This window comes from Synchiropus splendidus, chromosome 17 (assembly GCF_027744825.2).
Source record: "Synchiropus splendidus isolate RoL2022-P1 chromosome 17, RoL_Sspl_1.0, whole genome shotgun sequence".
In the NCBI taxonomy this organism is placed as follows: domain Eukaryota; kingdom Metazoa; phylum Chordata; class Actinopteri; order Syngnathiformes; family Callionymidae; genus Synchiropus; species Synchiropus splendidus.
Window position 1 is genome coordinate 11,404,314 of NC_071350.1, and position 27,286 is coordinate 11,431,599.

The 27,286-nt window shown below is 42.8% G+C and overlaps 1 protein-coding gene across 1 annotated transcript in view; it reads right to left on the reverse strand.

The window, feature by feature from the left end:
- The window catches only part of wscd1b (WSC domain containing 1b), a 31,921-nt gene extending 11,401 nt beyond the window's left edge, over positions 1 to 20,520 (reverse strand). Inside the window, exons 1-3 of the mRNA XM_053847326.1 lie at positions 20,319 to 20,520; positions 16,434 to 17,010; positions 1,290 to 1,404 (exon numbers count right to left, since the gene is read on the reverse strand). Coding sequence (XP_053703301.1) covers positions 1,290 to 1,404; positions 16,434 to 16,824 — 506 coding nt within the window. The 5' untranslated portion in view covers positions 16,825 to 17,010; positions 20,319 to 20,520. The remainder of the gene's footprint in view (positions 1 to 1,289; positions 1,405 to 16,433; positions 17,011 to 20,318) is intronic.
- Positions 20,521 to 27,286: the final 6,766 nt, after the last annotated feature.

The window sequence follows — 27,286 nt, forward strand, 5'->3', positions numbered from 1 at the left end:
AGCAGGACACCCTAAATATTTTCCTGGATCCGCAGCATCTCTGTCAAGGGCGACATTTTATGTATGTCACTGTTATCTTCTTTGCACGAGGTGCAACACTAGCATTTGTTTGGTCAAAACAGAAGGGCGATATTATTGACAGCAATAAAACGCAGGTAAGTTTGAAACTTTAAACTAAATTTATTTTTTAATGTAAAATTTTTATGACACTTACTGAAAGCCTTTTAGTCTGAGTAGTATTTTGTGGTTTTTGTTTTTGGCTTCTGTGGTGGTAATACCTGCCCATAGCGGTCAACAGATATTGGAACGGTCTGTCTCAGAATCCCTGCTAAAACCCTGATCACCCACAGACTTTTTGGTCCTCATACGTGCTTGAAATACCATCACTACTACAGCAATGAGGTGATTTAGACAGCAGCTGGCAGTAGCGTAACACAACCTGCACTGCAGGTATCACAGAGTGAATCCTCAGATGTTTGTGGATCCAGACGGTGACTTGGACCGCCACCAAAATCTAACCACCTCTTCCTCGACCCATTATTGACATTTCCTGAAATAGAAGTCAACTTCATTTTGGAGTTATTTTGGGAAAGTTCAGACAGATGGACAGACAAATAAGCAATAATATGAGTAGGTATGTAAGTAAGTCTGTGCTGGTCACATGATCTGGGTTCCAGTAGCAGGAGGTAGCGGCTCCTGAAATGTTGTTTTCCCTCAGGTCCATGATCCCCAACAGACATCTGAGATAATGCAGTCTGATGTTGCGTTTTGGGAAGCGCAACATGGAAGGGAGATATTTTCATCCGAGCGTGAGCAGTGGTGGACCAGTCCTGACAGAAGCCATCTGCGCTCCTCTGCTCTGTGGCTTGGGACTAACCTGCTTCCTTCGCTGCGAAGACTTTAAAAGGAATAATTCAAGCAGGTCATCGCTTTGAAAATTCCACCTGCTCTGGCTGCCTCTCACTCGGGTTTAAACACGAGCCAGAGGATTCGGCCACAGGAAACGTAGCATCTAATGGCTGATTTATTCAGCGAGCGCTGCCACCTCATTAGGGTTTTGAACGCACACACTCGCTCCTCTCTCCTCGCGCCACACATAACCTTCTGTCCTGGCCTGCACTTCACACTTCACCCTTCATCCACCCCCCCACCCCCATCTATTACTGTCATCCAGCCACCTGGCTCTCTGCTGGCTCCCAACACACCAGGCATTCATGAATGAGACCAAGATTCAAAGCATTTGCTTAAACAGCGGACCCTTTGTGGAGCCCCAGGAGTGAGTGCATTACCTTTCCGAGCAAGTGTCCTGACACAGAGAGCTGGTCATTTTACGCAGATCGTAAAGCATGGTTCCTCCCAGAGCACGATCACTGGCATTGTGCAGGAAGCAGCCCATGTAGGTTCCTAAAGAGGGACGAAGACATGAAGAATGAGTCATTCGAACTGCGGGTCAAACACAGGATGAACAGGTCCATTCCTGCGTCAAGATTTATTTTCATTCGTTTTTAGCATTTGAAATATCATTGATAGCAATACACTCAATGGCACAGAAGGTGGCACAACACACCGCACACAAATAGCTCGTCCTGCACTGCAGAGAGAATCTCACACCATGGATCCAGATGGTGATTCTGAACCAGTCAGAGGCTAAGAGCCACATTGTTTTACTGTGTCGCTGAAAAGAGCCACATCCTACAAACATGTAAGGCTGTAAGGCTCACCTGAACAGCTGGTCACGTGACTTAGCGGCAGTATAGCGGTTAAAGCACATCCCTGTGTGTCACAAGGTTGCTGGTTCATGTCCGGCGTATGTCTCTTGTACATGTATTTTTCAATTTCATACATTTTACCGTGAGAGTCCTCGAAATATCGAGCAGCGTAGCGCCATTTATTTACTGACTGTAATTTACAGACTGTTGAGTGCACCAGAATATTATCCACACCCACTAAATTTAAGAAAGAACTACTAGAAGAACTAGTTTTGAAAAGGAGTAAGGAAATAGGAACAAGAGTTAGGAAACAAAGAAACAAGCTGCGTAATACGGAGCGTCTTGATTGATCCACGCTGCTCTCACAATAAGTTGAACACAGTGAGAGAGATTACTGATGATCGAGAAGGTTTTAAACAGTGAAGTACAGATCCAGACATCAGAGAAGATCAATGAATAGTCTGGTGATCTTCCAGTTCTGGACCGCTGCGCTGCGCTCCTCCACAGCACCAGTCTCCTGCTGCTCCCAGCTGCACATCTCAGTGTTCAGGGAGTTTACGGAGTTGTTTTTGAACCATGTTGTGTGCTCAGACAGCGATCAGACCCTCTGCTGCACGGTATTTATCATGTTTGCGTGGAATCACACTGTACACGTGGTTTCCGGCATCTACAGTAGTGCAGAGTCTCCTGCAGCGAGAAGCTCACCCCCTGTGGAGATTTTCCCGAGACAAGGTGCAGCTTTCCAGCCGGGATCAAGTCCACAGCCGACGTCTCGGACTTTTGAGCCAAACAGACTTTTTTTCGAGACAGCGTCTCACATCTTTCATTCACATTAAAGCCCTCAACATGCGCCGTCTTCGCCCACGTGCCCAAAGTTCCGAGACCACTTCCGGTCTCAGCTGCTGCTTCCTGATTCCAGACCTCCAGGAGATCGACTCTGCTGACTGTGCTGTGGACACATGGGCGAAAACAGCGCATTTTGAGTGCTTCAAGGATAAGTAAAAAGCCTCTGATTTCATCGATTTCAGTCTGTAAAAATCCATATATTAGCTGCTTGTATAAGCCACGAGAAAAAAGTAGCGGTTTATATTCCGGAAATTACGGTCTATATTTTTTGTGTGGCTCATGCCATAATGTCACCCCGGTCTGTGAGTGAGCAATGCTGAAGACTGGAGCGTCTTATCTTCACGCCACTAAATTGAATGGACTTCATGATGATCAACAATGAGTAATAGGTGAAATACATGCCATACGTTTAGTTTAGAGAATGACAAAGTGAAACATGGAAACTTCGAACTGTGAGTCACTTCGGCCTTGAACAATATTTTGACATTTCGCCAGAATAGCTCTTACTTTTTGGTCTTATTTCCTGTATAAACTAGCATCTCAATAGCAAAATCACAGCCAGTTCTGTGGCTCATTTGGTGAAGAGCCCGGAGTCATGGTCGGGTTTGCTGTAGACCACCATAATCTGCCCCTGATCAACATGTTCTGGAACGTTTTCTTAAATATATTCATCTGTTTTCAAGCTATTTTCCTCACAAACGGACAGATAAAGATCAACAGAAAGTGACTGGTTCATCACTGGGTTTGAAGTTTAGACACTGAATACCTGAGCTTGAAACGCCTCTGGTTTAGGATATTAACTCACCATGCATGACTGCAATGGAGTTTGTAGCAGATGGTAACACACACCAGCAACTCACACTCATGTTCGCAGCAGAATTAAAAAAGGCAATTATGACAGAAACTACAGCCTTGTAAAGAATTTCTAATGAAACATCTGCGTGGCCAGATTGGATGTTGAACACAACACAGACATTTCCAGGGCTACACTTTTATATGCTGTTTAAATCAGAAGTGTCACTGTTCGTTCTGTGTTCCCAAAACCTGTTAAATTATGGAAGGATTGCCGTTTCATGCTTCTGTCACCAGCCTCTTCTGGGGCGAAAGGACATGTCGTATCTTTGACTGACTCCACTCTGTTCTTCCTCTTGTGATAAAATTCAATTGTTCATAAGCATTAAAGCACATAACGCTACTCAAAATCTTTAAAGTCGGAACATCAATTAACTTGACTCACTTAATAATGGACAAAATACAAGTCGATTGAAGAAAGAAATTGATGTTAAGGGACAGCAAACTGTTTTCTCTGAGCTCATCTGCGTGTGTTTTTCACTCTCACAAGTACATTTTCAGCATTTGACAAGCTGAAGTGCGATGACGGACATTTGTCTCGGGAGGACTCCTTCTTCACTGCCAGTTTATATGTGAGAAATCTCCATAGGAAAGTGGCTGGGTCTTGAGTCAGTGACCCGTTGGATTTGTCAATTCTAAAACCTCATAAAGGTGCAGCTGATAGGGACCAGGCGGTCATAATGTTACGTGCTCCTCCCTTCTGTTTTGTCTTGTCCTACTGGCCAGTTGGTTGTTAGAGAACTGAGCAACGTGTGGACGCACATCTCCTGAACATTTCAATTCTGTTCAGCTTTTATAACTGGTGATTAACTGCATTTATTATGTATAAGGGATGAAACACAGCATGATGATCGGTGTTGAACATTTCAAATCAATGAGTGTGTCAGGATGTTCCGACATTCAGTCAACGCCAGCAAGTGATTCGCTCTCAGGCCGGATTATTCACAGATTACATGCTCCTCCCACGTGAAGGATATGTGATTTTAAAAGAAAAGAAATCACCCTGTGAGGACAGAAGGATCGATCACAGGACTGACTGACAAAATGGAGGCGTCCATATGAAGCGCCGCTCAAACTCCCCCTCTCATGTGCTCCCTTGTTTTCCTCAGAGACTTGTTTAGAAATGCCTTTATTTTCACACCGCCCAAAGTGCGACAGATTAACCACACTGACACAATACATATTAACAATACGATAACTCATTACGTGACTTTAAAAATGCCATTACAGGTTATCTTTCTGTATTCACTCCGAATTAAACTCAAAATCCTGAATTTTATTTTAGTTTTTTTTCACTTCCAAGGTCTTGCCAAAACTCTCGACGTCCAACTTTTCCTCAGTTATTGATTGTAAGAAATCAAACGCTACATACATTTAAAATGCAAAACATTTTTGGACATTGTTTTCCGAGAAGCCTCATTCATGTGCTTTTATTTTGTAAGCCTTCGTTGTTGTCTGTTTAGCTTCTAGTGTTTCTCCTGTATGACACGCAGCTGGAACCGTCACCACTTTAGCGTCCTGGTTCCAGAAGCTCAAGTTCTCCCGTTTTGCTGTGCATTTCTCCTAGTGCTTTGTATGGTTCTGATTCTGTGCGTTTTCCCTTTCAACCACATTTTCTGTTTTCTGTTCTGTCTACCATCTATGTGCCTGCTGGTTTTGCTGTTCTGTTCTTCCATCTTGTTCCATGCCTGTGCATCACCCAGAGTCTGTCATTTGTTGGAACCAAGTACATTTTTGTTCTCCCCATTTTTGGCATTGTATTTATTCGCCTGCTTTCATCAGGTTTTTCTGCTCTCCTTCTGTTTTTGTCTTCTCCCTCCAGTTTGGTGGCAACATCTTCAGTTCTGGTGTTCGTGGTTTATTTGAGCATTTCGTGTTCAATAAATACTTTGGACTTTCTCTCTATCTATCTATCTATCTATCTATCTATCTATCTATCTATCTATCTATAATTCTATCTAGCCATCATCCATCCATCCAACCAATATCTATCTATCTATCTATCTATCTATCTATCTAGCCATCATCCATCCATCCAACCAATATCTATCTATCTATCTATCTATCTATCTATCTATCTATCTATCTATCTATCTATCTATCTAGCCATCATCCATCCATCCAACCAATATCTATCTATCTATCTATCTATCTATCTATCTATCTATCTATCTATCTATCCATCCAACAAGCCACCCACCCACGCAGCAATCTATATATCTATCTATCTATCTAGCCATCATCCATTCATCCATCTAACCAACCAATATCTATCTATCTATCACTCAGTCCATCTGTCTGTCCCAACCCAATCCTCCATCCCTCCATCCATCTTTCCAACAACCCAACCACCCAGCTATCTATCATCCATTATTTCTATCTACAACCAATATTTCTATCGATCTATCTATCTAGCCACCATGGATTGTTTTTCCTCTTGAAGACACATCTCATGATAAGCCATAGATCAGTTGTCTTTCAATGAACCGATCTCAATCGTAGTGTCGTGCTGTCATGCACAAACCTGTGTATTGTAATCGGAAAAGCTCAAGTCCCATGTGTTGCCATGATATATGCTTCGCAGTGAAGTGTTGGCGCTGTGGTAATGGCCGCCCTCAACAGAAGTGAAGCTACTGCCTATTAGTTTGTGCTTTTATTCAAAGCACCACACACATATTGGACCTAGAGACCTTGAGTCCCACACACAACTGTCTGCAGCGCCGTTATTATTGTTAACCACCGAACAATCCCTGTTGCAATTAACTTGATTGCTTGTGTTGAGTGCACAGATGAATCCCACGCAAACACAGGGAAGCCAGAGTGTTTTGTGCGCAGAACAAATAGGTATAAATATAAATAATAAATAACATTGTCCACTCAGTTTGTGCTGACAGGGCTCCAAATGGGCTTTTACTCGCCGCGAAACGTGTCAGCGCAGACGTGAGCTGCAGGAGAGGCGGCAGCAAAGTGCACAGATATGATGGAAGCAAGCAATGGAGCGAAGAATATCGGGCAAGTCAAGCATTGCCATATCCAATTTGTGATCCAATCAGTCAGAGATGTCTCCCGAAGCCCGTCCTGCATGTTCAGCCGGGGCGAGGCTGACTCACCCCCACTGCAAGACAAACAAGGGGGTAGCACCAGCAACTACTTCTCTTCAGCAGCGAAGAACCGAGGCGACACTTTAGTCGCACTCCCAAGGTGATACCCACAACCATGCGGCCATCCGGCCGGACGCTTTAATAAAAGTGAAGAAGAAGAAGAAGAAGAAGAAGACGCCCCCGGCAGCTGCAGCTGGAGGTTAATGGACGGAAGCAGCCCAAACTCCCAGACATCAGAGAAATGACTGCACTCAGGTCTGACACCGTGTCACTTTCTCCCGCAGTAAGACAGATGGCGGCGCTGCGGCTGATGCCTCCCCGCAGGTTTGGATGGAGGGCGACTGACAGGACGACCAAGAGTGAGGAGACGTGGTCGCAGGCCGGGTGATGAGCTCTGTGTGTGTCCATTAAAGCGGGCTGCGAGGGTCTGCGCTCGCTCGAGCTGCTGGCTCCATTATATCCCCCTCATCACTCACTGTGACTCATTTAAGCCACAGCGGAGCAAGTCCGCTGACGCAGGACCTGTCAAAGGATACAAAACTTCCAGGAACGTATTGTTTTTTTTTTTGTTTGTTTTTATCAGCGAGCAAATATTCCTGACCCTCTCACGCAGGAATGCAAACACTGCTCGAGCGGAGAAGCACACACTCTCAACAGCACTAATGGCTAATCTTATTATTGTGACATGAAGCTTCGGTGACAGATTCTGAACGGGGAAGGCGACGTCTTTGCAGCAATTTAAGAATCCCATTAAAGCTCTGAGGATAATGCATAATTTAGCCACATTGATCTGCTCATATTCTTCTAGCTTTGTACCCCAAAAGAAGCACTAACAGCCAGCTACACGATTGGTCAACCTTATCTTGGTTTAAAATAAGATTCGGAACTCTGCACATCGACAGCAGGGTTTGTCATCGCTGTCAGGACATGGAGCTACAACACACATGGGGATCCAGCTACTTTCTTCCAATCTTTCCTATCAGCTTGAGCAGATCTTTCGTTGATCATTTATCACACAGTAAGGATGGGTGCCTTTCACATTTGACTAGCTCCTGGGAAGACCAACTTCATAAGAAGTGGTTAGAGCAAGGCTTAAGCAACTGGATGTTGCTCCATGTACTGGAGTGAAGTGCACGTCTGTAAAAGGTACTATTTGTACTGGGTACCATCACAGGTGAAGTCAGGGTTTCTGCCAGGATTTTTTTTTAAACCGAGAACTTTTTTTAAACCCACCAGTGGTCCGTCTCTTCCACGAGCGGCGGATTTCAGTTATTTTTTGGGGGGGATTTTTCTGTGAAAAACACGCAAAATACTGTCACATTGAAGTGGACCTCTATGATGCACTGTGTGTTGTCAGTGTGTTTCAATACGTTTGATGGCATGGTGCAAACTGTGGCGGTGCACCACGTTTGTTTACATGTAGCCGATTGTCCCTCCCGACGATTATAAGTTTAACTTTTGGGCCGATCGTCGCCATCACCAACACTTAAGGCCATTTCTTTTCCCATGTCTATGGAGGCCTTGAGAAAAATCTAGTGTTTAAGCCAGTGCTTCCTCAGATTGGAACCATTCTCACCACAGGTCTTGAGGTGGCGAAGAGGAGCCATACTTTCAAGCACTGTGACTCAGCCTTTGTTAACTCAACCCAAAGCTACTGACGTCATTCCACATGCAATACTGTGTCCATACCTGGCACGGGAAATCACCTAAAGTACTGAACTTCTCTAGATGCCAGGTGGGTGAGGTCTTCATCGGAGTACATCAACTAACTTGAAATATCATGCCGTGCATGCAGTTCTATGGATCCGTCATTCATCTCTATGGGGTATTGGTTTGCAGCTGTCACATATTGGGACAGACTGCAGCACATGATCTTTTCTACATCGGCTCACCTCCTTCCCTTTCGAACCCTCAATATACAGTCGTAATACCTCGGTATAGTCTCTCTATCGACCTGCCACAATGAAAACTAAGCGATTTCTGCCTGTACAATTCTGATCCATGCCGATATCGCCTCATGGAATCAGTCCCCACCCAGGTTTATCCCCTATGTTCCGCCCGTCTGATACTCTGCTTGGGCAACATTTGGTGTGAGATTATATAAGCGAGCTATGCAGGACCTCCCTCTTACATTTCCCTCACAACAAGAATCTTTTGTCTGCGTCAGCTCATAATCGCGTGCTGTATCCCCGACTTTATTGACGTTCCCCCGACAGCTACTGAGCTGCAACAAAACCACCGGATCAGCGAACTGCCTCGCAGCTCAATCCTCATAGGCTGCTTCCAACCACAGCTGTGAGGAATATCTCAGGCATATTAAAAAGTCAAATCATCATAAACCAAACTTAAAATAAGGCTCATCCGCGAGGAAGAATGTTTGCTTGCTCTTATCTCGGACGCCTCTCAGTGAATGATGAGAAAATATTAATAGCTTATTCAGATCAACAGTTCTCATACAAAACTCATACAAAAGAATGTGATAATAAAAATAACAATGGGCGACTGGCAAAAGCAGGTCTCACTTTAATGAGATGCAGCCTGACGTGGGAATTTCAACGCCCGAAAAACCTCCAACCTTTCAGGATTATAAATGAGCTACTGATATAAGTATGCACAGGATAAAATAAACTGCAATGGTCCAAGGACTGACACCTGTGGGACCTCATTATTAATGGTGGGTGACTTGCCCTCTATCGGTCACTTCAATTTAGCGTGAAAAGTGTGTTGCTGCAAGAGCTGCCAAGCAACTGATGTTATGAATAATAAATGAGAAGGTATAGAAAGATCTGGCCAACAACAGCCCATCAAGCTGCCGTTTTGACAAGAGATAATTGTGGCTTTTATTGTGCCTCACTTTATATTATCGATTTTTATTGACCCTGGGTTGACAACAGCAATACAATGCAGCTGCACGATATTTTTTAAAAGATTTTTAATAGTTAATTCCTGCCCTTTCTTCTGCCATTCTTCTGAATTTGTACATGACTTTCTCCAGTGGCAGAAATGGTTTGATATCCTGTTCATAATTCAGCAGCTGACAGAATTTTTGAAATCAATTAAATATTGATCCCAGTTCTACTAAAGAAACAAACACAAGAAGAATAAATTATAATTCAGTATTTTCCAAAGGGGAAAAATCTTGGAAAACGTGTTTCAAATTTGCATCCATTTGAATTGTTTCTAAAAAAAATAACACTATAAATGGATTGAATTTCAATTTCTCTTCTGAGTAAATGTGACGTTAACTTGTGCAGGAAATGTGTCTTAATTCTCAATCCAAAACCTTTTTGCCACTTTTTGTCCACAGGTTTGGTTGTACATCACAAACGTCACCTGTGACTCAACCTTGCAGCAGCAGACTACAATCTATCAATGTATCACCAGATTTTCAGACCAAATAGTTGGAAAAGAATCCAAAATAAACAGAGGCTGAAAGCCGTCATAACAACCCCTTCATCCATCTACACCAATGCAGCATACTGAAATGTCTCATTCTATGAAAAGGAGAAGACAGGTTTCAAAGAGAATGGGATTTAATGCTTTTACAATAATAAGCCAACAGCTATTCACAGTAGAGTAGACGCCGGTCTTGACAGTCTCTGATTAATGTGTGTTCACTAATTCAGCATGTGGCAGGAAATTGCAGAAAATCCAATATTTCTGGACCTTTTCAGCGAGGGCCACTCAACCAGAAATGATTTTGTATTGAGTGGTGATTATTACATTGTTAACTGCGCTTGAAAACCTGCTTTAAATACATTCAAAGGAGTAACATACCTGAGACTGCCTTCATTCTGATGGAACTCTGTGCCATTACTGACTTATTTATTGAAATAGTTCAAATAAACTGTGGTCAAAATTCAAATACTTGACCATATGAACCTAGACGAAATGATCTCACTTAATTTCATGTTTTAGAAATACTGTATAACTTATGAATACATAAATCATTCTGATGTAAATCTCTGCCACTATGAAAAAAAAAGAGGGAGACTGATAGAGACAGACAGAGCCGAGGTAGTTCATCGCATTAGCAAGGAGGATGTGAGGACAGCACTGAAGAGAATGAAGAGTTGGAAGGCCACAATGGAGAGAGGAAAGAGAGATGCTCAGAAATGTAGCAAATATAGAGGGATCAAGTCACTAAGTCGCACATGGCCCGGCTAAGAGGAGAGTTCACCATCAGTGAGCAGCTGTATGGTTTCTCACCGCCAATGAGCCCCACAGATCCGTTGTTCGCACTGAGAATGTTGATAGAAAAGTACAGAGAAGGTCACTGTGTCTTAGTGAATCTCGAGAAAGCCTCAGACAGAGTTGCTCGGGAGGAATTGTGGCAGTGTATGAGGAAGTCAGGAGCATGTAGGAGTAGGATTATATAAGGGATCTACTCTCTGCCTTGTATTGTTTGCTGTGGTGACGGACAGACTGACAGACGCGTCTTCATGAGCAGAGATGCTTGTGGATGATATAGTGCAGACCTGGGCAAAGTGCGGCCCGGGGGCCATATGCCGCCCCTTGACTGTGTCTTTGTGGCCCTCTTATAACTTATAGTTATATAACTTATAACTCATAATTTTTTAATCCTGGTTCCGTTTTAGCCAGTCATTTTTGTTTCTTTTTTTGTTCGTTATTAGTATTTCCCTCAAAAATTGTCGAAAGAAAATTAAAAACATATTTTGAAATAAATTGCCTTTTCATCTTCAATGTTTGGTGCATATTTTTGTTGATTTCTATTAAAATATATATATATTTTTTAATAGGTTTCATGCCATATTTACACTTCTTAATATCCTTGCTTCCATTTAATCTTTTATGGTTCATTTCCTTACGATTTTTTCGTCATGTACCAAAGTCATCGCCGCCTTTCATGGGGCATGATGGCCCCTTACAATAGTTACAGTTTATAATGTGGCCCTTTAGGAAATTTAACTGCCCACCTCTGATATAGTGAATAGGAGGAGCATGCAACCCCAACACCTTCGCTTTGGCAACCCTAGGAAAACTCAATGACATTGTCATTTTCTGAGTAGTATTACATGATGAACAGCAAATCCCGCATTCGACAGACACGAGGCAAGAGATTATTGTCTCTGTGTTTGACAACACACTCCAAGACACAGTCTGACATTTTGGTAAAGCACTCAGCAGATTTGCAGAGCCTCCGCTGAAACACAATTTTCGACGTGGAGCCTGAAGGTGTTTAACTTTGATTGTAAATCAGAGGAAAGCACATGTAACTGAGTATTACGGCGTAAGCAGCAACCCCTGAGCTCATTCATTAAAAAGCCGTTTTTCATTTTGTTAATCTCCATAAAGCAATGTCTTCCAATGATAAGTTGCTTTTCCCTGTAGAGCCACGCGTCCCTTGGCAGGGAGTGTTGGCTTTCGCAGATTTGTCATTAGAATGAAGTCACCGGGCCACCAACAAAGACTTCACAAAGTCACCGAGTGAAAAAAACCCAGACAGAGGCAGGCCATCTTTTTAAATCCGACTCCTTAAAGACGTGCTAGCAACAAAAAAGAGCTACAGAGACGCTGACTACAAAGATGCTCACGAAAAGATGCTGACAAAGGTGTATTCACCAAGACTACATGTTTATAAGATCAAGCAAAGTGCTTTATCAAACCCACTTCTCAGTACAGAAGCAGCTGATGCAACACACGATTTCCTCCTCAGTTCCATGGACATGGCAACACCAGAGGACTGTTTTAATAACCTCTTCTGTGGTGTTTTATTTTCTTTTTTTTGGATAATATTAAATTTTGATCAAAAGAAACTAACTTTATTAGTCAAATTAATTTGAGGTTTTATTTATTTATTTTGAGGTTTTTACTCGTAGTCAACAATGTCTCAAAACATACATACATACATTTTTACGCAAAACCGTGAGGGAATATTCAACATTTTATGAGCTCTTTTCACAAACACACAAAAAATTATTCAGCTTACATAACAGCTTCGCAGCAAGACTCGTCACAATAACCGAGCATATAGCACAAGCTTTTCTGCTCTGTATATATATTTTCACCAACAACAAACTCCAAAAGACTACTTTGCAGATATACCTCCCGAGTAGAAGAAATACACACCTTCCTTCCTTCCTTCTTCTGCCGCTGATCCGGGGTCGGGTCAAGGAGGCAGCATTCGGAGCAAGGAAGCCCGTTTTACGTTATTTCTACTTTGAGGATTAAACTCAGTGACTATAGTTTTTCTCAGTAAAACGTGTTTCCATAAATTAATTTAGGGTAGAGCAGCAACAAATGACTGTTCTGATCTTCGACTAGTCACCAACTCTTTACAGTTATACTGGTCGGCATAAGACGTTTGCAGGTTCACCAACATGCCAACTTGGCTGACTATAGTGTTTTTCGTTTTGATTTTTTAAATTAGAGTATGCATAATTATTATTCTTGTAAATTGTTGTAAACATACGAGCAGCATTAAATGGTGTGTTGAAACTTCATATTTTAATTTTAAATACTCAAAATATGGCGTGAAAAGTGTGCTTTGATGTGTCCTATGTGAAATAGTCCCATAGTTTTGGGTCGCAATGGTCAAGTAGCCTCAGCCATTTTTACCCTTATTACTGATGATAATGTCATCAGGACTGGTTAAATTTAATAGTGAATTATTGTCCATTATGTCAACTGGTCGTTGCAACCCTAGTTTTGCGTAACACTGTCTTCAGTTGTCTTCAGTTACATAGATTCAGATACATGCACTGACATCAGCAGCAATGTAAACAAGAGCCACTTCCAAGCTAACTGGCTTAGAAAACATGCAGTTCAATTAAAAGTGCTAAATATGTGCATATACTTTCTTGTTAACTTGGTTTGGCTCACATACACAATATTTTTTTGTTTCTGTCAAGACATTGATGCAGGTTTCTATGTCATTCAGAAGCCTACTAGCAGGTGGAGGTAGCATTTCTCTTCTGAATTCATTTTCCCGTATGCTTTCTATTCACTATATAATGTCCCCTGTTCAGTGGCTGGGCACAATATGGCTGTAATAATGAAATTACATTTTTAAGTACGCCAGATACTGATCTCCCTAAAGCCTGCAACACCATTCATCTACATTACATAGTGGTTATGAAGTCCGCTTTACAAAAGGATTTAAAAGCTCTGGCTAAATGTTCCCAAGAACAAGCTAAAGGAGGCAATGTTCCTCTGAAGGTAATATCCATTGTATTCATCATTTCAACAAAAAGGTCGTGGCACACTATGAAAAAAAGGCCAACAATATGCTTAAACTCCCTTTCTCAAAGCCGGGGATCTTTGTTTCTGATGTTGTTTTCTAGAAACTATTCCTGGCTCCAGCCCTCCTCTTTTGAGAGGATCAGTGAACAGAGGCGCACGTCTACAACATCGGACGCAGCCACATGTAAATGTCACATAAATGTATAATGACGCGTTTCTAGATGTTCCTCCGCCATGATTATGTGTGTGCGGCTGCACAGCGATGCCTGCTGCGAGCGCACGGTTGTGTCAGACCAGGCTGAATTACGTCCGCTCCAGCACTTGGGAGGAGGGAAAGGAAAAATGGAAATATCAAAACACAAGACGGACTGGTGTATTTGGTCCTTCTTTAATAATTTAGCCGGTGAGTCATTCTGAGTCAACGCGTTGCTGCTCAGATTTGTCTGCAGCATCAGATGGATGGCAGTTAATCTGGAAGTCAAGCAATATCCTGGACACTAAAATACGGGTGTTTCTCAATATATGTGGCCCATGCGAGGATAATCAATAGTAAAGAAAATATATTTTTCTATAGTTAAAATTTTTTATACTACACTATAAATACTATTAAAATGTTCACAAACTTGAGGTGACTGAAATGAACACTTCAGCGATATTATTGGCCTCTCAGTGGGACTGGCCAGTATTCTCAACTTTTTTTATTACTTTTTTTTAAAAATGCCAGTTTTTGAGGAATCTGAAATGACATATTTAAATTGTGGACAACAACAAAAAAAAGTCAATAAAACTGAAAAACAATCGTGACATTGTCACGCTAACACACTGAGATTGAAGTGATTTGTTCTAAATCTGAGTCGATTTTTCCCATTACAATGAATGGAAAAAGAAATGCGTTCCAAGCCTTAAAATAGTCTTTTGTAGGAGTGAATGTAGAGCGTCTGCTGCAGGTGCGCTGTTCCTCTATGTGTGTGGCCGCTGCATGTGGGAGGGGTTGCCGAGTGAGTGACGTCTCTCCAGAAGTGAAGAGGTGCCCGGTGCGTGTCCAGCTCTGAATGTGCGCTTCTGTGCAGTTTGGCTGTGACAAAGTCATAAACCAAGTCACTTAGCTCTGTCCCAGACTCGCCTCATCCCTGTCCCAGCTCCAGCCCACAACAGGACATCAAACCCTGGAGTGAGCGCTCCAGCCTCGGAGGTGTGGAGAGCGAGCACCTCCCCTGTGACACTCTACCACGGTCCAGTGTGGAGACAGGAAAGGTTTTACACCTCAATATGAAGAAAAAACAGTCAGTAAATGTAGCTAACGGGACACGTCTGCATACAGAGGCTGCGTTATACACAATAATGAAGCGTGTCGTGGGTCAGCTGATCGGTCCATGCACGTTGTTTTTCCGTCTTTTTTCGGGGCGTTTTTTTGTTCGAAATCCGACGCAAAAAAAATCTCAACTCCAATTTGTTCGAATTCCGGGACGTATACGAATTCCAGGAGATATATATATATATATATATATATATATATATATATATATATATATATATAAATCAGGATCAAAAGTCACTGTCCTCTGACACATTCATAAAACAGCAACCTCTGGTGTTCAGGAGGAGATGTGTAAGTATGTGTTTAACTGTTTCATTTCCTAAAATCTTTGGCTTCATAAAAACAACTGTTGCAGTGCATTATGGAACTATCCAGCAGGTCATTAATAATCAGATTTACAGTTGAATAATGAATCCTCTTGTGCTGGAACACCTTCTTAAAAGGTATGGCGATTCATGAATTTATCATTTAAACTAAAAATTCCGGTGGAATCATCTGTATGCTTCAGAGGAAGACGTCGATGTGACATCTTTCAAGTTTTGTCACATCGCAAATGACGGTGTTGAATACCGCTACAGCACATTGTCCTTCAGCTGAATAGCGCAGCTGGTTATAAATGACATGTATTTGACTACGTCTTATCTCCCTACACCTCACAATGGATGTAATTAGACGAAGCGGCCACCAGCGGTCAAACGCTGGCACCGAACGTGGCCTTCACGTCTTGGGAGTTTGACCATACAGCATGAGTAAAAGAAAAGCCAGATGAGTTCTTCTGGCGGCTGATGGGTGGGGCTGAGGAGAATGAAAATGAAAAAAGATAGATGTGTGGGAGTGGAATCAGAAAGTAATGAGGGTAGCAGACAGCACATCTTTTCTCTGCTTGAGACCAGCAGCTGCAGGCTGGTTGTAATTCAAGAGACGGAGATTTGAATGTTTGAGGCAGACAATAGCTCGGGAGCCGTTGCATCAATTCTGAGGTATACAGTTCAACTGCTGGTTATGATGTGGGACATTTGGCGCTAGACGCTAACTTTGTGATCAATACCTGCGTTGTGTTATGTAGAATCTTTCAGAAAAAAGTGTGGCATCAAGTGGGGCACCACCTTCCATTAAATACCAAAATTCAGACTCACTATAGTCATTTATTTGTCTGGTTTAAATGTTGAAATACAGTCACAAAACACAGACTTAGAGCAGTGAAGTTATGGAAATGTTTTACTTATCTTTATAGTTTAAAATATAGAGTCATGGTTTGCTGCTTAACTATTGCTTATAAAAAAGATGCATTTTATTTTGTGTCTGGGGGTGAAAGGCAAAACTGAATTTTAACGCTGGGAAATAAAAAACCCATATCAAAACTCTGATTTTCTTTTACAAGATGAAGCGTGAGCCGTCTCTCACCTTTATGCCTGCTGGTCCTGGTGTGTGAGACCCCCTGTTCTGGATTGTCTGGGAGCAGACTGTGAAACCAGCGGCGGTGCAAATGCTGCACCCCCAGGCTACGGGACGCTGGCCAGTGCTGAGCGCTCCTGGCTCCCCCTCCGGACATGGCCTGTGCAGTGGCCCATCTGGAGCGTGCCCTCACGCCAAGACTGGTGACCCGCAGGACAGTAGGAGGCGCTGCCAGAGACTGCAGCGGAGGCAGAGCCGGGGCGTTCTGCTGGGCTACCCTGACGGTCGAGCGCTGCAGGAGCAGGATGCTGCCGGCCATCAGGTAGGCGATGCCCATGCAGAGCAGCAGCATCTGAGCCCGCTTCAACAGGCAGCGCAGCCTGTAGAGCGGCACCACCATCCCCACGCCGGTTACTGCCTCTCTTCAAAGTAGATGGCCATTGCATGGGGCCTACTTCTTCACTTAATTTGAAGCTGAGGTTTCATGGGGTCCGACAGCCGTGGCGGAACAATGGATGTGTCAAACCAGCGGAGGCTTAATATCCAACAGCACGGCCACTGAGTCCATGTTGATCCTTAGGGGAACCTGAAGCACAAGAAACACAAGCAGCCGGATTTTAAAGCGGAAGTGTATTTCACTGTCGGTGAGCACAACAATAGGTGGGCGAGGGGTTCGCCTGGAGGATTAGACGCCGCCTGTGTTGACACGTGGGTTTGTGTTTGTGTCTCCCAGCATCGCACAGCTCATCCCCTGGTGTCTGCGACTTTCATTCTTGCCATTTGTCTTCAACTGAAAACCTGCCTGAAGTTGTGTTCTGTGATGCGCGGCTTCCTCTCTGTCACCGAGGTGACCGCGTTGTTATCTAAAAAAAGATACGTATAACGGCCAGATCAAAGTTGCCGCGGGGGAATTTTAAGAGGGAATCAAACAGAGTAAATCCTACTGTCACGTAATATGAAGGGGATGCTGCAGCTCCTCCAGCTGTCAGCCCCCTAAGATTTAGACGTCTAATAAAAGCAGGTATACACCAAAGGCTCTGCCGCTAACACACATGATCTTAGACAACTTATTGCACTTCTCATGCATGTGCAAACAGCAATTCAATGTTAATAATTGAACACTGAGAGAATATTCTAGGTCGAGATGACGATTGTATCAAAATAAACTCTTTATTAGAAAAGAAAAATGCTGCACGAATGAATATTCCAGATAGAATTTCCCACACCGCCAGTCCTTCTTTAAAGAATTGGTCGCAGAAGTCTGACAGCAGAGTCACCTACTCAACCAGATGGCCGTCATGCTGGTTAGCAGACAGGGCGACCGGCTCAAGCATGCGACCCGCCGGAAGGAGTCCATGTTATATCCATGGATAGGAGATGGACGGCAGGGCACTTCTTTCCTGAACGGCAGTGCAAGATGGCAAAAATAACTGACCAGGAAGTTGAGGAACTATAGTGTTGTTTGGCTATCATTTTAATGTTTCCATTCTTTAGAAAGAGTACCTCGACTTCAACATTGCTGTTGTGTCGAGTGCAGCGGTGTGAAGACGGTAAAGGCTGCTCTTGTCCAGGCCGAGTCGGTGAATCATGTTCCTAGTGTGAAAGCCAGAGAGACAACCATTGTGTGGTTGATTAAATATTCAACTCATCTCTGCAATGAATAGATATGTACAACTTTGTAGCAGAATATGAGTCAACTAATGGTGACAAATACTTGACTACCAGAGTGCACTTTTCATCAGTGATCCAATAGCAAGCAATAGATATTTAATCTCCCACCCACTCACCCAGCACATTTCCTCTTCTCTTCTTCTTGGCAGTAACAGTAAGTATTACATGCAAACCCATCCGACATAGTTTTCTGAACTGTGAGCGAGGCAAGGTCAAACACCACTGCTCTAGACTTGTCTCACAGTGAGGAAGCTATTACCCACAATGCCTGAGTGAAGTGCCATCTCACCACGAGATGATATAAAATATGACCATCATAACATACACTTTCACAGGTTTCAAAAACCCATTTCACCTCCTCCTCTGGTCTATAACGCATCAACTCATTTGTGCTAAAACTGGCTTTTCGGAATAATTTATTTGATTTCAGCATCTGATCATTCCGCCACAAACCAACTCCTCAAACCTCTTTTTGGGGAGCTTTAATAACCATGAACACATTTTGGAAAATATGAGGCCCAAATATATTCTCGTCTCTCTAATCTTTCTTTTACTCTTGCTCTGTCAAGATAACAGTTTAATGACTCCCACCCACACAACTCCCATCAGTCTTGCGGTTAATGTTTTATTTTTTCTAACACAATTGCGATAGCAATTGATGGGGAGCTCAGGCTGCATGGTGACAAATGTGTGACTTTGGTACTGTCCTGTTATTAAGGCTGAGCAATTATCTCTTCATTTATTTTGCATTTGAATAAAACCCATGAGCCCAACCATGATGGTAATACAGCGCTTGGTCCCCACTTTGTTCCCAAAATTGGAGCTTTTGTGATGTGTGTCTGAGGTGGCAGTCAGTGGATTTCAGTGTCCTTCAGTGAGCCTGTCCAGTGGCAACAAGAGCCAGCATGGACAAAAATGTAGTGGAAAACCAGCCAGTCCCACATTGTTTTCCTCTTACTGCTCTTTGGTTTATTTTAGTGTGATGAATTTTACTATCATTATTGTCATTTGGGCTGCAACTAATGATTATTTTGACGGTCGACTTGTCGGCATACATGCATGCGGGTTGTCTAACACATGAGAAAATGTATCTAAAATGTTGTAGACGCTTCATATTTTAATGTTAATTGCTCAAAATGTGGCGTTAACTGTATGTGTCCTTTGATGTGATCTATGAACGTTTTAAGTCTGGATGGTCACGTAGCTTCAGTCAACTTATGAACCTCACTGCAACCAATTCAATAGTGGATTATGATCGACGATACCGACTAGCTGTTCTACTCCAGCACATCTGGCATCCTCAGCAAGGTCTGACTATGAAATTATTCACACAGAAAATTCAAAAACAGGCAACAGTTATGACGGTACACCCAAGGACTTCCACATTATTCATGGGTTCAGGCTTTACAGGGTGGTGGTGGCGTCTGACTGCAGACTCTTCAGTCTTCCCCCTTCCATCCATCCAATTTTCCCACATCTAAAAATGACGATATTCATTTCTTTTCTGTTTTTAAACTTCAACGTTTAGTCAAATTCCAACGTGTTTGAGAAATGCTTGACTGTTTAATATTCAAGAAGGCAATCGCTGTCTCAGACAAGCCCTTATTTCTCAGGCGGCTGCAGTTGCCTGCATTGACGGCTTCAAAAATCCCGTATCAGTGCTTCCTTAACCTTGTTCCGAGCACTTTTTCAGCGGCGCCAGGAGCCCCGTGGAGCCTAAACAACACCAGGTAAGTGCCCTGTAATGCCATCAGGAGGAGGTGGCTTGCAGCTCCTGGATGTTTGAAAAGCCTGGGACAAGCGCGTGCACCGGTGAAGCGCGCCTTGTTAAGCGGTCACTCTGAGACTGCCAGTGCGACCTGGTGATACATCTCGCCTCCGCACACCGTCATGCCCTTCAGACCCACTTTCCATCTCGGGCCTTTCGGTTCTGTATCATTGCACCCACCGGAGTCCGGTGTTCCCCTTTCCCAGGACCGTAGCAACAGTTTGCAAGAGGATCAAGTCGCATCTGTGCTCAAGTTAAGGTGGAACTTCTCGTTAAAATGTGCGTAAAATCAACTCCTCGTTCGCTCTTTCACAGGTCCGCGGCTGAAGGAGGAGGGGGGGGGATGAATAAACCGCGAGAGTAAACACGCAACCTCTATTTAAAGACCCCTTCCATCTTAGAAAGACTGTGTCGCCACCATTGACGGAGTACAGCGGTGTGAAAACACGACTTACCTCCGGCGACGGACGCGGATCGCAGCGCGGAGCGAGCTCGCGTCATGGCCGCTGTGCCTCGCACCTCAGCCGGCTTCTCCTCCCGCGAAGGTCCGCTCATCTGTCAAGTGTTTCCCAGAGCTCCCGTTATATAAGCTCGATCGCTCCCTCTCTCTTCCTCCGTTCTCTCTGGACGGAGGTTTAAGCCTCGCTTGTGTGCGTGTGAGAGAGAGAGCGAGCGAGGCAGAAAGGGGGGAGTCAATCTCTCATTTGCATTGGTGATCCGAACACGTCACAGCTCCGCCACAGCGCTCACGACCATCGCAGCCCCGCTTGTTTGTTCCCCAAGAACGAGTTGGACCCACCGAGGCGTGTTTCCACTCCACTTTACTACGGTACCAAGGGTCCAGTTTGCCAGGACTAACTGACAAGAGCCAGCTTCCTCTGGAGACCTCTCACCGCCCTCTGAAGTGGGGTCGCCTTACAGACCCGAAACATTTAAAACTGAATCCATTTTCCACATTTTGTTGTCACTTCATGTGATCCAAAGTGTCCTACAACTTCAGTACCTGTCGTCATGCAGATTTCTATAAACAACATCACATGATGTTCACAGTTGTCAGAACACCTTCTTGACTGGGGTGAGAGCCATGAAGAAGAACATCAGACCAGGAGGTTTGAGAAGTGAAAAGTAATATGAAACCCAAAAGAGGACAGACACCTGGCATTTAAATTAAAAAGTGTACTTTCAATTCACGAGTGACATTTGAAGAACTGTGGAGCAAATTAGAAAATGAAACCGAGGACAAGTGACACCTGCTTTACAGAGTCTGGTGCTTCAATGGAGCGAAGCTTAGAGATGTTCCCAACTTGAGCCGTCCACATTGTTTTTACGCACCTTTGATCATTTCACCTGCAGAGTTTTCTTTTGATGTCGCTCAATTGCCTCATGTTAACATCACACATAACTTATCTGTTTATATTTACATGCACACTGTCCCAGCTGAGCACCTCCGAGCTGAGGGACGACCTCAAAACTCCACTGAGGTTCTGGACTTGACCCAGTGATGTGGTGGTCACTGACCACAAGGCACCCAAGCTTCCCATTATTCAATTGTGGCAACTGTTTTTATAATTTTCCTTCTTGTCAAGTAATGGTGCTCCTATATAATGTGTCATTGATTCATTTAACATTTACATATTTAACCTCATAGCATAAATGTTGTCGGTTTTGTTCTCCCTTATAACAGTCCACCACACCTGTACTGTGTATTTATGTAAAAATAAAATAATAATGGAGCATATACGTTCAATAAAAACATGACGCAACATTAGACGCCAGCCATTACAATCCGTCCTCGCAGTATTGCAGCATTGTCAGATCTTATGAAGATAAATGAAGATCATATGAAACATTCAAACCATGTGGGTGTAACTTTTTAAGTTATGCAGTTGTGGCTTCGGGCAACACCAGGTGGCAACCACAGCTTCTTCAATAAATTATTCAGCTGTTCAGGACATCCTGCTGGGATGAAAAATAATCCAAGTGATGAATATAAATAAAGATATTACAACGGAAGTTTGATCTTGAATAACAACATCATATGTGAGGCTGTCTATTTATGATACAGGCTGTGTTCCATTGTGTGTTGTCTGGTTGATGATTTGATCGATGGTTATTTGACTTTAAATCCATTTTGTATATATATATAAAAAAAACCTATCAATCAGTCAAAACTATGGGAAACAAATATAGAATATATATAATGTTGGCTTGTACTATTCAGGAAAATATTTTTATTCCTGATGTTACCTTCACATAGTACGTTTATGGTTATATAGCCATAATATCCTTATAATGATAAATAAATGCATTCAAATGATTATTAAAAATTGCATACTACAGATCAATGGTAGCAGAAGAGATTGAAATTCAAAATACAGACTCTTAATCTGATCACAAACTGAGTGTTTTTGTTTCATAGTTCCTCTGCGATGTCATGAGGCTGTACTCTGCCCAAAACTGTTATGTCAGTTCAGTCCAGCCATGACTTCAATAAAAGGCTGAGGTGAGATGTAATTTCTCCGGATGAGTCTTTCAGATCAACAGATCCCAGTAAACGCCGCCGTCGGCCCGGATCAACGTGTTTGGTCTCCTTCAGCGGGTTGTGGTCTGACTCATTGCTGGCGTGTGACTCAGTCCAGGATGTGTGACTTCCGGTCGTGTGTTTCAGAACCATGAACAGCGACTTGCCAGCCTCCCTCGGGACACAGCGGAGGCTTTGACTCGGCTGGCTGACCGACTCGACCTCCTGACCGGCGCTTGGCTTCAAATGTCTGCAGGTGCTGGAATATTAAACTGTGTACATCTGTCTTGTTTGATGTGTAGAATGTGAAGTCATGGCAGTGTTTTAACAGCGTTAAAAAAAAAAAAAAAAATATATATATATATATATATATAATGTCTCACCACATATGCTTTCCTGTTTTTGTACATTGTACTCTACATTATATAATGGACATTCTGACTTTAGCATTGAATTTTCACTCTCGCACGCAGCTGGTTTGAGATGATTCTTGACTCTAACAATTAGCACGATGCTAATGGTGCGAGCTTGCGCTTCTAATCTTCAGTTTTGCTTTCTAACTGACTTGAAACCGAGATGTTTTCACCTATTTTTTGGGGACTTCAAGGCAAACAAAACAGCAGGAGGACCAAGCAGAACGCCTCTCGAAAATCCAACCACACAAGCTCTCGGTTTCAAATCCGTCCCACAAATATAATTATGGTAAAGTCACGGCGCATTTATTAATACCCTCCAGTGTGTACACAAGTAAATCATGAGCCTCGGCTTCACGTTCTATATGCTTTACTGAGCCAGTTCAGAGGAGAAATGAGTCACACAGTTGATGGCCAAATGTAAGGATTCCCATCGCCCAGCGTTTAAGGCAGGAACGGAGATGTTTGAAGATTTTATGTCCCTTTCCCTTATGGTCTTTTCTTGACCAAACCAGATCTCTGGCTAGTTTTGATTCTTTCATGTTTATCTCAGTTACTTTAGAAGCTGGTTTTCTGCTGCCATAGCGGGATGTCAGATAAAAAAAATAAAGAGCTCCGATGTGAGTCATGTTTGTGCCTCACATTAAGATGGCTCATCGCAGAGTTCTTATTGAGGAGCGCCTTTAACTGACTTGATTGTCCTCCCTAGTCACTCCTCTTCTCATCGTGTCCTGATGTCCATGAACCTCACTGGTTGTCTCCCGCTTGCCATGAGGTCTGTGGAGGTGTTGGACTCAATAGCAGGAGACAGAGCAGAATAAACATGGTGTAGTTCAAAACAAAAAACATAAGGAGCCACACAACAGGAGGGCAAGGACAGACTAGACAGAGAAAGACTAGACAAGACTTGATGAAGGGTTGTGACAAGACTTGACGCCAATTCGATGTTTTAGGACTTGACATGGCGACTAAACAGGGCAAGACGTGATGGTTACTTGAGGAGACTTGACCAGAACGTTACTTGACTTGAAGACTCGACTTAACCAGATGGGACTCGACCAACCGCTTACTTGACTTCACATGTGGACTTGACCTTACGAGACAATAACTTGTTTTAACGTAGAGGCTTGACTGAGCTTGACTCGACTGTGTCTCTTGGTGAAACACAGACAAAAACGCAGCAACAAAGGAACACTGCAGCAGATAAAGGAGACACCCAGGTGCAGTCAATAAAGGGATTAGTGGGAGACGCAGACACGACAGACGTGGTGCACACAGACTCGACAAACCTCTCCAAAGTTAAACAACCGAATGCTCAAACGAACAGAAGAACGAAAGCTAACCCAAACTAACTAAACATAACCGCTGTTCTTTGTCCAACATGTCCAGCGTCTCTGATTTTAGATGTGGAAATTTGGCCGTTGTGAAAGCGCCGTAATTCCAGGACGGGATAAGACCGGTAGGCAGATGTCCCTTCATAAACGTTCAACTCTATCCATTGGAAAATCAAAACCACAACAGCTGCTTAAATGACGACAACCATAATCCGCAACAGCTCAGCAAAAGGACAGTCCAGTGTGTCTGTGTGTGTGTGGGCATGTATATCCTACTTTCCAGGCACCAATTCTTGACAAAACACTGTCCTTGTGAGGACTGTATGACTTTGTGGCGACATTTGGGGGATACACAATGTTAAGCCTCAATTTGAGGATGAACACTTCGAAATAACTGGGTCATTGTCATCGGTTCGGAGTCCTGGTTAAGGTGAGCCATGTGTTTTGAATGGTTTTGAGGGAGAGGCTGGGGAAAGCATCGTGTGAAGTCAGTGAGAAACCTCACAGTGTCCTCACAAGAATGGCAATACAAGTGTCTGTGTGTGGCCCTGCTTTATAAAATACTTTTGACTAACCCTCTAAAAGGATTTTTTTTTTTCAATTTTCTTTTATATCTTTTATATTAGAGCAGGTAAGGCTTCCCGATGAAGGTTTTCACATGCTATTTTGCCTGAGTAAACCAACATTGAATTCACTGGCTAAATGAGTCAAGCCTCAAATTCATAAATCACACTCTTGTCTTCTTCCATGTGTGAACGGCTGAATGAAACAAAACTGGAATAAAAGGTGCCGCATCAGGAGCAAGGCTAAAACCAACCAAAAAAAACCACACGTTTCTTACTGCGTGAATTAAAATGAAAGCCACAGAGTAAACAAATCACGCCGCTCAAAGCCCGACATGTTTACAAACTCTTCTGTTGATGGCGATTGATTTTGATGTTCTATTAGGAAAAAAAGCCCTCTAATTAACTCCTGAGTGTGTTTTCAGGGACATCTGAAAACACATTTTTGAATGTTTTATGATTTTGTCATTGGCTTCCGCCCCCTCCTTTTCCACTCATTGTAACGTTGCTGTGCGTTTGCTTTTACAGTGGCAGCGCCAAATGATATCATCGCGGATAATTATCCGGTTAGATACTTGTTTGCGCGACAGGGTGACAACTGTGATGCATGTTAGCCGCGCATTATCATTCATCTTGTGTCCGAAATGTAATTCATAGAGATGCAGCGTGTGACAGCGATGTCTCACACCTAACTGGAGCACTGATCTGCTGTCATTCTGGCTAATATTTGAGTGAAACATTTACATCATAATGCAAGAAAAAATAAGGCATAATATCATGCGATACTTACTTGAAAAACCTGATTCAAGAAACAAAAATTGAGGACGATATGAAGCGATATAGGCTGAGGAAAGGGCTGTCTGCGTTTCATTTTGACACGCCTCAGACGGTGACAGTAATCTTTACCAGCCGCCACCCTTCATTGATGTTTCACTCCATTATAGGTGGAACATCCCCCGGTGGTGAAGCAACGATCGCCTTAGCCTGCAGCTAACCCCGCTTTCCCCATGACATCCAGACAGAGACTCGCTGCCTCCTCCCCTATACAAACAACTGAAAGTCCACAAAGGATCAATGAAGAAATAATGAGGCAGCGCAAAGTACAAATGAAAAAAGGGGCCAGACGCATGGATCTAGTTTGATGTGAAAGACATAACCGGGGTGCAGGGGAAACCAGGCAGCAGCTGAAGAATTCAGCACACAATATCTGGTGGAGAAGTACTGTAGTATCAGCTTTATTGAGTAAACCATTTTGTATGTTCTTATACAAGTACTTTTTCCTCGCTATATTTCTCCACAGAGCTCAGTTATACGCAGAGCAATTTTATAGAATCAATAGTGATTGATGCATGCGGCAGCGACGCAGAGATCAATATCACTTAAGGATTTCACATTCACTGCATTCAAAATTTAGTTTAGCAGCTTTTATTTAAAAATGTATGTATTAATTCTGTTTGTGTAGTGGGTTGTGGAGAAAGGGATCTAATCTTGTAGCGATGACCATTTTACTCAGAGTTTGAGATTTACTGTTCAAATGGTTGAGATTTGTCAACGTTCTTGTTGTTGTTTTCACTTTGCATCTGTGAAGCTGATAGTTAAAATGGCAGATGATTATTCTGGTTTTAAAAAAACATTTGAAGTGCCATTTTAATATGTTTTCCTACATATAAAGAACAGTGGTGAGGTGCTGTGTTGAGGAGTACAACCGAGGAGAAGCTGAGCAGAACTGGAAATTGGACCTTGATAATAGAAGAAGCTGTGTCACGGACCACGTGTGCACAGAACCCAAGTGCAAGTGGTAACCAGTGGCAAAGAGACTCGACTACAACAATACAAGTTAATTCTTTAAAATAAATAATAAAGGACTGACGGAATAACCAAGGTCGTCACAGACTCGGGATCTAACAAAAACTGGACATAGAACAAGAATCACAACAGCCACATGGTCACAATCACGTCCAGTAAAAAGCGGATGGTGGTGAAAAAGCACGCATCGGGAAAAGTGAGGAATAAAGAACAAGTGATGGTTCCACAACACTGATGCGCCGGCGCGTCATTGCGCGTATCACTTTAAGACAATCAGGTGACTGTGTCAACTCTGCGAAAACGCGCTGAACTGTGTTTATAAGGAAGCTAATCTGTTAGCGGGATGCAAGTTCTGAAACAATCTAATCTCACAGTTCCTTGTGAATCTCTTTGTGGATTGTGAAGCAGAAGAATGTATTTATTTCAATCTTTACCCAGTTTGTCTCAGATTTTCGATTTTATTTCCCTTTGAAATTCAAATTAGTTTCAAGATATAACTTAATTTACAAAATTTTAAAACATTTTTAAATAAAAAAAAAACCGTTTTTCACATTATAACACATGTTCACATTGTTTAAAGACATGGAATAATAATGAATGCAAAGACTTAAATGATATTACTCTATAAAGTAGGTCATCAAATCAGTGTCAATTCAGTCTGTCAAGTAGTTTGCCTGCAGAGTTTTAATGTCCAGCAGGTGTCAGTATTCAGTGACACAGTATCAGCACAGCGCGTCATTGTGTCGAAACGCTTCATGATGCCTCATTTACCCATCACTATAAAAA